The 12,801-nt window shown below is 38.5% G+C and overlaps 2 protein-coding genes across 2 annotated transcripts in view; one reads left to right on the forward strand and one right to left on the reverse strand.

The window, feature by feature from the left end:
- The window catches only part of Gramd2a (GRAM domain containing 2A), a 104,188-nt gene that overhangs the window by 62,061 nt on the left and 29,326 nt on the right, over positions 1 to 12,801 (forward strand). The gene's annotated exons all lie outside the window — the stretch shown is intronic.
- The window catches only part of Senp8 (SUMO peptidase family member, NEDD8 specific), a 14,725-nt gene continuing 2,708 nt past the window's right edge, over positions 785 to 12,801 (reverse strand). The window contains exon 2 of the mRNA XM_021172802.2: positions 785 to 2,765. Coding sequence (XP_021028461.1) covers positions 2,085 to 2,729 — 645 coding nt within the window. The 5' untranslated portion in view covers positions 2,730 to 2,765 and the 3' untranslated portion in view covers positions 785 to 2,084. The remainder of the gene's footprint in view (positions 2,766 to 12,801) is intronic.

Genomic DNA, 12,801 nt, shown 5'->3' on the forward strand with positions numbered 1-12,801 from the left:
AAATATGAGAATAAATGAAATTAGCCAGGAGTGGTAGCATATACCTGGAATCTCATTCCTCCAAGCTGGAGGTCTGAGGATCAGAAGTGACTACATATCAAGTTGTAGGCCAGCCTGGGCCATGAGAGACTGTCTCAATTCCTCTACCCTTGAAAAAAAANTCACAACAAAAGACTAACTTGAAGTTTGATTTCAAACATGTTATGTATTTGGTAAAAGATTGTCTATTTTTATGGTTTTAAATAAAGACAATAGTTTAGTTAAAAAATAATTCTGGGACAAACCTTAGGGAATTAGACAAGACTGCTCTCGCATGTATTAGCTTTTAAAGGGGAGACAGGCTGATGTTTAAGCAAACAAGCATACTGTGTATTACCCGAAAGATAACCTTCCCCTCAGAGGGCAGACTCTCCGATGGTCTAGATCAGCTGCCTAAGTAAACAGTCACTGAAATGACACTGCTTGCTGCCTTTATCTCCACTGGTGGCCTATCAGAACCTGTGTCCCTAAGCTTGCTCTCCCTGTCTTGTCTCTTTCATTTATGGCTCACTGCCAATTTCTAACATTTTCCTGCCTATCTTTCATTAAGTCTTTTGGTTTGAAATGGGCTAACTTGAAATGGAACCCCCTCTCTCCCATTTTTTTTCTCCTTTTTTAAACTTGTTTCAGATCCCATACACTGAAGCCTGCTATGCAGCCTGTGCTTTTACACTTTTACCATCTTCCCCTTCCTGGCTCCAGGGAACTGAGTAACTACCTCTGTAGTTGCTGACTGGAGAGGTTATTTTGGGTTATGAAGGCTGGGGTCAGGGTTAGAGTGGAGAAGTAGCTGAAGTCAGTTTCAGTGAGTGAATCACATCTTTCGTGTTTTACATCCCATATACATTGCAAATTGTTATCGGGGTCTAATTATTATGTGTGCCCAACTTCTTGTGTTAATTACTTGAAACAACTAGAAAAATTTATCAATAGCTTTGTGGGGAGTAATATTTCATTTTACTCTTGTTTCCATATTTTAAAGTTATACCATTTACTTTTTGGATTAAGTTTGAGGAAGGTGACATTTTTTCCCTTTATATTTAAAAACTAAACTGCTCCTATGTTTTAGATCATTAATAGTATGGAGATTACCACAACATACCTGAAAACAACTCTGCTAGATTAGTGTAAAAGCTCTATCTACCAAAAGTAGAACATGTCTGAAATAACAGCTAGTCTTGGTTGGTGATCCTGTGAGCTTGAGAACTAAAGCATGTTAGTTAAAGGGAGGGACTACATCCATGTAAAGACAAAGTCATCATCACTTAGAGCTGAGTCACCCACTCACTCAGGGAAACCAGAGATGCACCACACACCAGCAGGTGGTTTTGTTTTGTTTTTATTTACTGCAATTTGGAATTGAGTTCAAGGCTTCCTGCANACCACAGCAGGTGCTCTTCCTCAAAGTTATGTTCCCAATCCACAGCCATTTATTTTAATGAAGTTCCATGTTCTTAAAGCATTCCAGGAAATAGATAAAGATGAGCTAAAGTCATCTTTATTAAGTATTTGCAGACGGGAAAGCCTTTGCACCAGAGAATGCCTTATTTTTATAAACCAAAGGCTATAAGTNGAGTTAGGTAATGATCCACCTCCAGTCGGATGCCTCTCTCACTATGGCTGTGAAACAAAGATGTTGGTTCTTCTGCTGTTTTCTTCGTGCATGTCTTTAGACTTCATGTTATTGGTTTGCTTTGGAACATCACTTCTTTGGAATAAGCCAACAAGGAAGGGAGACCAAAAGGGATAATAGTTTTATACCAACAAGAAAAGAANGCTCTTACTTGAAACTGGGTAGTGAGTGGTTTGTTACTAAGGTTTTGGTACGTAAGTTCAAGACATTTCCACAGAATGTACCGCTTTCCTCAGGGTTACAGTGAAACTTCCCATTCAGAGAACACAGAGGATGACATTCTTTCAGAACAATAAAGAAGCAGGAATTGTAAACTTTCATCTACTAGTGGTTTTCCCTCAGGCACTGAGGCTGTCACCATAGAGAAAGGCAGAAAGACCAGACTTCAAACATCACAAGCATTNTTCAGTAGCTACTTCGTTTTTTTAGCAAGTCTGGCAATTAGATCTTTCCATTCTCCTCTCTTCTTTGTGATGTATGTTGGGGTGAGTAGCTGCAGTGGGGATTCTGGCTGTCGTCTAAAGAGATTCTTACACAAGGCCTCGGTGTTACATATCACGTACATCCCACAGTCATAGCTGTTCTGTTGAGCTGGGGCTTTCTCTTCCACAAAGACCAGTTTGTCTCCTTTGCTCCCTAAGAAAGCCTTCAGTTTCTCTGCTACCTGCTTTGCATGGATTGAGTTGCTCCTGCTATGGGAATCATAATGAAAGAAGCTATTTTTATCTTGGAGATAAACCAACAAACTCCAGTGGGTACCTCCNGCTGCCTGGTTAGAATTATCATTGATGGCTAAAAATACCACTCTTTTGTGGGGAAGATCCAGGGGTTCAAGGAACATGGCAATTTCTGCAGGGCTGCTGGTGCACTTAATGAACTGGGTGACTTCAGGGCTGATGAAGCAGACATGGTCTGAGCAGTCATGAAACTGACTATTGGCAAAGTATTCAAAGGCAAACCCAATAATGTGGTCGTTGAGCCAGCTTGGAGGGTCCAATAGTGAGACATCTGATTGCCGCAATAGACTGTCCATATAACTCAAGACCACAGGGTCCATCTTGTATTGAGCAGGGATTCTCAGAAATTCCAGAAGCTGAAGGAGAGTCAGAAGACAATATTTACTGCTGAATGTGATATTGGGTTATAAATAGTAGCTACTCTTACAGGACTGGGGTAAATATGACATATAGTTCTACAGTTTTTAATCAATAATTTCCACCAGTGCTATCATCATAAAACACTAAAGCCTGGCAGTGCTGGTGCATGCCTTTAATCCCAGCATTTGGAGGCAAAAGCAGGTAGGTCTCTGAGTTAGAGGCCAGCCTGGTCTACAGAGTGTGTTCCAGGATAGTTAGGGCTACATAGAGAAACCCTGTTTTAAAAAATCAAAAATAAAAAAAGAAAACAAAACAAAACAAAACAAACAAACACACTAAAGAAAGTTTAGCTTATGTTTTTTTTTTTTTTTTCGAGGCAGGGTTTCTCTGTGTAGCCTTGGCTGTCCTGGAACTCACTTTGTAGACCAGGCTGGCCTCGAACTCAGAAATCCGCCTGCCTCTGCCTCCCGAGTGCTGGGATTAAAGGCGTGGGCCACCACGCCCGGCAAGTTTAGTTTATGTACAGGACATGAATAATTAGAATGAAGTTGAAAAATTTCAGAGACAATATAGAATTTTAACTTTATATTTAAATGTAGAGACTGGTTAGAATTATAACTGATGTTTTGCCCAAATCCTAGCAGTAAACACATTCTAACTCTAATGAATATGCACAGTCAGGCGTGGTAGTGCATGCCTGTAATCCCTATATTTGGGAGGGAGGGGCAGGAGAATCAGGATTTCATGGTCAATCCTAGCTACATAGTAAGTCAGAGGTCTGCCTGAGCTACATGAGACTGTCTCAAAATGATAATCATGAACACGAGATCTTGTCTCAATATGAAAATGCATGATACCCCCAACAAATTATTTTTATACTAAAGGTGAATGAAATAGTTTCCATTACAGCATTAATTTTAAACAGCTAAGTTAAGTACTTCTTCCTTTTATAATAGGACGTGACAGTGGTGAGAGCTTCAGTGACAAGTGTGGGGACCTCAAGAACAGAAAACCATGCAGATAAAGTAATGCAAATGTAACTCATTTCTAATTCTGCCCAGCTTTATGCAGAGGTGACGTTTTTGCTTATTTCCCATATTTAAACTTCAATGAGTGGGATGAAGACTATGTAATTAATGTTTATAACGTCTGTCAGAAGTTCTTTTGACATTGTGATACATATGTGCATAGGAATCAGGGTTCCTGGCTTAGTTTTAACACTGATTTGCTAGTATCATTTTGAGCAATGAATTAAATAGTTTTGTTATTTGAAAAAATTCACATGTATTTATTGTTTGTGTGTATATGTGTATATTTGGATGCATGTCATGATGCACATGTGGTGGTCAGGGGACAACCTGCAGGAGTTAATTTTCTCCTTCCATCTTTTGGGTTCAGGATATTGTACTCACATGACCAGGATTGCATAGCAAGTGCTTTCTCTTGATAACCTATATTGTTGACCCATTGCCTTGGTTTTGGTCACCAGTAAAAAGAGCATCTTAAAAAAGAACATAACATAACTCAGAGCTGCAAAGAAGGCCAAATAAGTTCCCTTGAAGATAATTAAAGAGTTTATTTATTTCAGCTAGGTTCTTCCCATATAGATTTGGCTGGCTTGGAACTCACTATGTAGACCTGCTTAGAACTCAAACAAATTCTTCTGCCTCTGTCTCCTGAGTGCTAGTATTAAAGGCATGCATCAAATAAGCCCAGAACTTAAAGAGTTAAAAAAGTTGTTTGTGTGTGTGTGTGTGTGTGTGTGTGTGTGTGTATGTATGTATGTATGTATATGAATTTTTTTCATGATATCAACTAGATGACACAAAATGGGGGCGGGAAACAAAACACTCATTCATATTCACTTGTTTAAATAACAGGTTGGCTAATTTAGAGGAAACACAGGCAAGGTGTCTCTGGGATTAATATGCATGTGAACAGCCCAGGCTGTGCTAACAAAGGCAAATCTGCAGGTGTAGAAGATGGCTTACTTGAGCCTACAGACTCAACTGAGGTAGTGGTTAACTGCTATGCACTGAGCTGGCCACTCAGCAGTATTTCTAAAACCACAGGCAGATTGAAAGAAAAAAACCAAAAGCATAATATAAGGACACAGGATTATGACACCAATCTAACCAATCCTAACTATTAGATCAATTATTTTTACCATTTGGTTATACTTCAAAAAGCCATACAAGTTTGATATAACCAATTTCATGTAATCAAAATCATATAAAACCATAAACAAAGCTGGACAGTGATGGTGCATACCTCTAGTTCACAGCACTTGATTGGTAAGGCAGGTGGGTCTCTGTGAGTTTGACGCTAGCATGGTCTAGAGAACTAGTTCCAGGAAAGCCAGGGCTGTACAGAGAAACCTTGTCTTGATAAACCAAACCAAAACCACAAAAAGATGTATTAAAAAATACCTTTCAAAAAAAAATGCTAAAGTAAAATGAGGTGATTAATGATATCAGGATCTTATAAAGTAAAATGAGGTGATAATGACAGTCTTATATACACGTAGCATGTGATAATCTGAAAAACTTCAAAAACAATATAAGACTGCTTATGAGAAACTACATCTATTTTTTAATACATAGAATACCATAAATTAAGAGATTAAAAATGTTTTGAAGGCTGGAGAGATGGCTCAGCAGTTAAGAGCACTGACTGCTCTTACAGAGACCCTTGTTCAATTCCCAGCAGAGCAGGCACATGGCTCACAACTAACTATAATGGGATCTGATGCCTTCTTCTGGTGTGTCTGAAGACAGTTACAGTGTATTCACACACATAAAATAAATAAATCTTTTAACAAATATTTTGAGACAAAGTCTCTCTTGGTAAGAAACCCTGGCTGGTTTTAAACTTGTTATGTAGATCAGGCTGGCCTGAAATTTTGGGCAATCCTCCTTCACTGACCTGCCAAGTACAAATTAAGTTTTTATTAAAGAAGAACAGCAGTGCAGGGAGAGCAGCTCAGGGTAGTCCATTTTCTGTCATGTGCAGGCCCTGGGTTCTACACTCAGTGTGAAAGCAAGAGAACTGGGGTGGGGTGGGGGGATGAAGAGGAAAGAATAACTAGAGTTCAGACAAACCGGAGTCAGGAGGGAAGTCAGCGAGGCATAGAACACACTGGTTATGGGTGAGCCACAAACTTGGCTTTTTGGCAGCTAATCAGAGAGCTAAGTTAAACATTCACAATGTCTATAAGGTAAAAATAAAATGCTTACTCAGGAGACGTAACAGCGTCCTTTGTATTAACATCTAATAGTTTTGTTATTTGTGTTTTGAGACAGGGTCTAACACGGTAACCCAGGATGGCCTGGAACTTGCTATGTAGCCCACGCTGGCTTCTAACCTTCTCAGCCCCTCAAGAGTTGATTATCAGCATGGGCTATCACTTCATGCTTTTGATAGTTTTTTTTCTTTTTCTCAAGAGATATTCATAAAAGAAAATATGTGAAACCATAATTTGTTTGTTCTTTATGACAGATATAAAAGTTGAAATGATTGTTTAGAAAAATGATCCTATTAATATTAGGGCTGACGACAAATGACGGTGTAGTCAGTTTGTCAGTGCAAACTGGTGGGGACTAAGTACTTGCACTTGATATAAGATTGTCTTACTCTAAAGGGAATGGCTAGTCACATGTCTCAAGCCAGGCTTCCTGGATATAGCGTTCCTTTATACCAGAGGTTCTCAATCTGCAACCCCTTTGGGAGTTGAATATCAGATATCCTGCATATCAGATATTTACATTACAATTCATAAGAGTAGCAAAATTATAGTTATGAAATAGCAAAGAAATCATCTTATGGTTCGGGGTCACTACAACATGAGGAATTGTATTAAAGGGTCGCAGCATTAGGAAGGTTGAGAACCACTGTTTTATACAATCAATAACTACAGTCTAGGGGTGAATGTCTGGATATACAACCTGTGGAAATATCTGAGCTGTCTGTCTGTTAGGTCTTTATGACCCCTAGCTTAGTAGCCAGTCACAGATATAAATAAGCCTGGAAGACAAGTACCTGAATGGACAGTTTGCCACATACACACAGACACACACAGACTTACATAGACACAAATTTAAAAAAAAGTATATAGACTAAGGATTGATTTGACTTCATAGAGTTTGACCATGATAATTCAACACTCTGAATTCTAATGAAAAGAGAAGTAAACTAGGCTTAGGCCAAACCACCATGGCCAAGAAAAGAACACTAAGCTTTCAACCTGAACATTTACAGATTTGGTTCTGTTTTGTATCAGCTGTGTAAAACAAATAAATTACTTTCATTAAGTCACAATTTCCTCTTCTGTAAAGAGAGACTATTAATGTACAACTTTTTTCTTTAAAGGCGTGCACCACCACTGCCTGGCTAATGTACAACTTTTATCAGAGGGTATATGTCAGTGTAAAATGAAGAAATATCAGTAAGATAAAGATTAAGGCATAAGATTATAATAGATATCTATTATGTCACCAAAAGTTTTGCATCCAGAGGATAGGGAGATAGTTCAAAAATATCATTTGAAAATAATTTGATGTTTACAAGTATTAGAAGAGCAGGCCTAGCCGGGTTGCAGGCCTTTAATTCCAACAGTTAGGAGGCAGAGTCAGGAGAGTCTTTGAGTTCGAGGCCAGCCTGGTCTACAGAGTGAGTTCCAGGACAGCCAGGGCTACACAGAGAAACCCTGTCTCAAAAAATCAAAAAGAAAAAAAAGAAAGCTCAATCTTTTGTTTCCATTTCCCCCAGTTAGATATTTCCTCTTAACGGAACCCTAAAGCATTGGAGTCTATTGTTATTTGTGTTTTGAGACAGGGTCTAACACTGTAACCCAGGATGGCCTGGAACTTGCTACGTAGCCCACGCTGGCTTCTAACTCACAGTGATCCTGTCTCAGCCCCTCAAGAGTTGATTATCAGCATGGGCAATCACTTCATGCGTTTGATAGTTTTTTCTTTTTCTCAAGAGATATTCAAAAACTTTATATAAGGTGTTATGTAAAAATTACCATCGAGTTTATATAACTCTCTCAAGTACAGAGATTAGATTTTATTAAGTCATATAGTTTTAATGCCTCACAAACTGGAGAGATTTAGTAAGTGGGTATTCTACCAGAGTAAAATTGAGAAGTCTATTCTGAAAACTTCTTAGAAACACAAAACTATCACAAAGGAAATTTTTTTGTTTTGTTTTGGAACAGGGTTTCTCTGTGTACCCCTGCTGGCCTCAATATCAGAGATCTGCCTGCCTCTGTCTCTCAAGTGCTGGAATTAAAGGCATGGGATTAAAGGCCCACCATGCTGGGCCTTCACTCTTATTTAGAAACATTTAAAATTATTATTATTTAGTGTATGTCTGAGGTCATGCATGTCATGGCGTGCAGATCGAAGTCAGAGGAACTTTTGGGAATTGGTTTCTTCTTTCTACCAAGTGAGACTCTTGAGGATTAAACCCAGTGAGGATTGCAGGCAAGTGCTTTTATCTACTGAGCCACCTTGCTTGCCCCTTGTTATGCTCTGGACCACGGATATAGACCAGATGATCCTTTGAAATTTATTCTAACACTAACACTTTCTATTTGCTATTTCTATCATAACTAGAAATAGCAATCAATGGCCAAAGTAGCATGGGCCACTCAGGCCTGGTGGTATGGTACAGACCTATAACCCCTGGTGCTTGGAGGCTGGGGCAAGAGGTAAATTAAAGGCCTGCTTTGATTGCAAAGTTCAAGGCAAGCTTAGATAGTTTAGCAATTTTAATTTTATATAGTTATAGGTTTTTTGGAATATGAAAAATTAATGTAAGAACAATTTTTCATTTAAGACAGTAAGATTATGCAGTAATTCGCCTTTTTGTGTGGGTGTGGTATATATGAGTGTTTGTATGTGTATTGTTCATGTCCTTATATGTGTGTGCACATTTGTGTGTGTGTGTAGGTAGAGGGCAGAGGTCAACGTTGGGTGTTTTCCTCAATGGCTTACCACCTATTTTTGAGAGTGGATCTCTCACTGAACCTAGATTTCCCTCACTTGGCTAGATTGGCTGGCTAGCAAGAACTAGAGATCCTCTTAACTTTTTACCAAGAGGTAGATTATAATGTGAGCCATCATGCCTGCTGTTGTACGTTGGTGTTAAGGATTTGAACTCATGAATTTGTGTTTCTGTGGCAGGTGCTTTACTGAACCATTTCTCCAGCCCAAGATGCCATTCTTAATCAGCTTGAGAATGTAAATGGGTCTGGAAGGGTGACAAAGAAGATAAAACTAGACTTCAGATGACTAAAGATTAGTCCTGCAGCTGCTGGGTGTGGTAGCACATGCCTATAATTCTAGCAGTGAGGATGCACAGGCAGGAGGACCATGAGTTCAACTCTAGTCTAGGTTCATGATGACTTACTTCATTAGCCCCCCAAAAACTTAAGTAAAGGTTCAACTGGCAAAAACCTAAAGTTAAAATATTAAGTTCTAAAAGTGTTACTTATTTTAGTCACCTTCTTACTGCTGTGATGAGATGGCATGACTAATGAACTTATGGAAGAATTTATTTAGTGTATAGTTTAAGAGGGTTAACCATGACCTCCATGTCATGCCATCATGCTCTATGACTGTCATGGCAGGGAGCATGGCAACAGGGAGGGAAGCATGGTGCAGAGCAGTCGCTGTGGGATATTTGAGGTACAACCACAAGGAGAGAGAGCTAACTGGGAATGACATGGGCTCTTTATACCTCAAAGTCCATCCCCAGTGACACACTTCCTCCAACAAGGCCACATTTCCCAACCCTTCTCAAACAGTTTCTCCAACAGGGGACCAAGTATTCAAATATCGAGTCTCTGGGTACCATCCTCATTCAAACCAACACCACACTAAATAATTTTTATTCTTGCAGAAGAGGCCTTCCATGTAAGTAAGACAAATACATAAACCCAAGACTATAAAGCAGAATGACAGAAATACCTGCAAAAATGTAAGACAGACATAAAAACATAGCATAAACAAATTTTTAATATCAAGTAATAAAGACTGATACTATTTACTATATAAACTATGTATCCGCAATGTTTATAAGAAAATAGTTCTTAAAAGGAAAAATGAAAAGACAAAAATTAACAAAACAGATCTAAATTATAAAGATACAATAGAAAAAAAAATAAATGAAGAAAATGCTAGTAGGCTTTCCATTTTCATTACTAAAGAGAAAGGGGTTAAAACACAGGGCTAGGAGGGATGACTCAGCAGTTAAGAGGACTGACTGCTCTTCTAGAGGTCCTAAGTTTGATACCCAGTACAGACAAGGCAGCTTATAAACATCTGGAACTCCAGTTCCAGGGGACCTGACACTCTCTGCTTGCCTCTGAAGGCACTGTATGCACACGGTACGCCTATATACATAAAACAAAAAGATACATGTAATTTTTTTCGAGTTGGGGTGACAGTTTACCCTAGAGGGAGAAACATACATACTAATAATAATCTCTAACATAAGAAAAATGTGTAAGGAAACTGTACTGCTGTAGGAACTAGAATTCTTTTGGAAAAGAACTTTAGGCAGTAGCTATTAAATTTTCAAAGTGTATACATCCTTAAGACCAGCAATTCTACACTGAAAAATTTCTCCTAGAGAAAGGTACATCAATGGAAATAAGAGAATATTTGTAGCTGTGCACAGTGCCCATGCCTGTAATCCCAAATCTGAGGTCAGTATAGGTAGGCAATTTAGCAAACTGTTTCAAGACAAAACAAAACAAAAGGCTGGGACACAGGGCAGTGGTCAAGCACTTGCAAAGCATGCACAGGACACCAAATTTAATTCTAAGCACGAGCTTTGGTAACAACAACAGCAACAAACCAGACCACCCCCACCAACTTACACAAAATTGGACCAGGGCTGAATCAAATATTTAGTAGGGCTAGCTATTTTGAGTTATTTAGTTTAGTTGTTAATGTAAACTTAAAAGTTGTTACAAAAACACTTGGGAGAAAAGAAGCTAAGGGTAGAAATTCCCAAGCCTCTGTTTTGTAGGAACCAAGTTTATCAGACCACTCTGTGAGAGTTTTACTCATTGGCCACCAGAGAAGGTAGGACTAAGATCTTTGAACCTATAATACAGATTCTCAAGATAATAGCTATAATTGAGACAACTGAGGGTTTCTCAGTGTACAAAGTATGATATAGTACCTTTAAAACAGATAATTATGGAAGAGGTAGCCATTTAATTGGAAGTTAGAGAAAGGACCTTACAGAGATTTTTCTATAAGCAATGAAATTCTTAAAAGCTTCACTAGCTTTTAGTGTTATTTCCAATGTCAGATAATCTTGTTCCCATCCCCCACCTCACAAAGGGGACGAATAGCGGAACCTCACACTTTACAGAGCTTGAGTTTTTAGTCTGTGGTGAACAGAAAGTCAGTACAAGCAAGTAATGCTGAAGAAGATGGCTTCTCAGAGAACCTGGCTCTGCAAGTTAAGGAACTGTACTCTGATTAGTCGTTCTGAAACTCCATTCATGTTTTAACTATACTTGATAAGCACATAATTTGGGTACCAACTCGGATTTGAGCAGTAACTCATTGGTGTACACTCATTGATGTCTAAGGAGATGGTTATCTGGGCCTTGAGGATCTTTTTGTTAATGGGTTTTACTCATTTTAGGGGTTGAAAGGATTGGCAACAATGTTCTCCCATCTTAGTAACAACCAGGTTTGACCCTGCTTTGCTTCTGAAATCAGATGAGATCTGGTTTGTGTAGGGTGGTAGGCTATAGATGAGAAACAGGTATCCTGATTTCAAGTCCAACATTTATACACACACATATAGATGCAATCTGATCAAGAAACTGTTATTAATAGCTTTAAGCATGTGGTTAGGTTTTTTTGCTTTACACAAGAACGAAAAATACTAAAGACCTAGTAATTCTAAAGGCTGGGCTTACCTCTTGGTCACATAAGATTCCAGTTGATGCATACTGGGGATGGATGTGCTTTTTTGTTGTTGTTGTTGGTTTTTTGTTTTTTTGAGATAGCTCAAGCTCTCTGGGATCCTCCTGCTTTACCCTCTAAAGTGCTAGGGTATATATATATTCAATACCCTATTGAGCCTCAAGGGCCAATTTACTTTTTCAAAATCAGTTTATTAGCTAGTCATTTGATTTCTACCTCACCACGCCAGACAGGGTCTTGATATGTATCTCTGGTTGTCCTGAACTTGCTTGGTAGGTCAGACTGGCCTTGAATGCAGAGATATGTCTCCCTTTGCTTCTTAAGTACTAGGATTAAAAGCCTTTGCCATCACACCAACTCTATCTTCTCTTTTTGACAACTAACTTAGGCATTATTCTGCATTAACTTTTTCAAATAGAACTGGAATAATTTTCTTCCAAAAGACTTTAACAACTCATTATCTTCCAGATGAAGCAGAAGTTACAGCTTGCCATACATATTTTCTAACAATAGCTTCAATTTACCTCCCTGAATTATTTTCTAGAATTGCAATTACACACACCCCCCGCCCCCCAATGAAGGTCTTTGGCTATTAGGGGACAGAAAAGTAACCACTTCTCTATCCTTACTCCAACCAATCATCTTTTCCAAATTCAGATCTACTATGCCATATTTGTGCTTACGACTATTACACTGGAGAATTTGGAAACTGGGGATCCATACAGATGGACATGATTAAAATTCAAGGGTTCTAAGAGCTTGGAGTTGGGGAAAAAATGTCCTTTATTAACAGTTGATCCTGGCTCAAATTTATCATTTTCTTCAATAATTGTAGGCAATCACTGTAGTATTAACAGTTTTTTGTCACTAAAAATCTGATCTTTTCACATCATATTACAGTTGTTGCAGGTTATCTCAATGCAATTTACACTCATTACTCTTTTGACATTATATAATTAGGCCTGTTGCTACATGCTACTTAATGTGCAACGAAGTACATCTGTAACTACACTATATATTTTAAGGTGTTTACATACTTAACGTTGGTTTCTTACTTCTATGTATTTTTTTTTTT

This window comes from Mus caroli, chromosome 9 (genome assembly GCF_900094665.2).
Source record: "Mus caroli chromosome 9, CAROLI_EIJ_v1.1, whole genome shotgun sequence".
NCBI classification, from domain to species: Eukaryota; Metazoa; Chordata; class Mammalia; order Rodentia; family Muridae; genus Mus; species Mus caroli.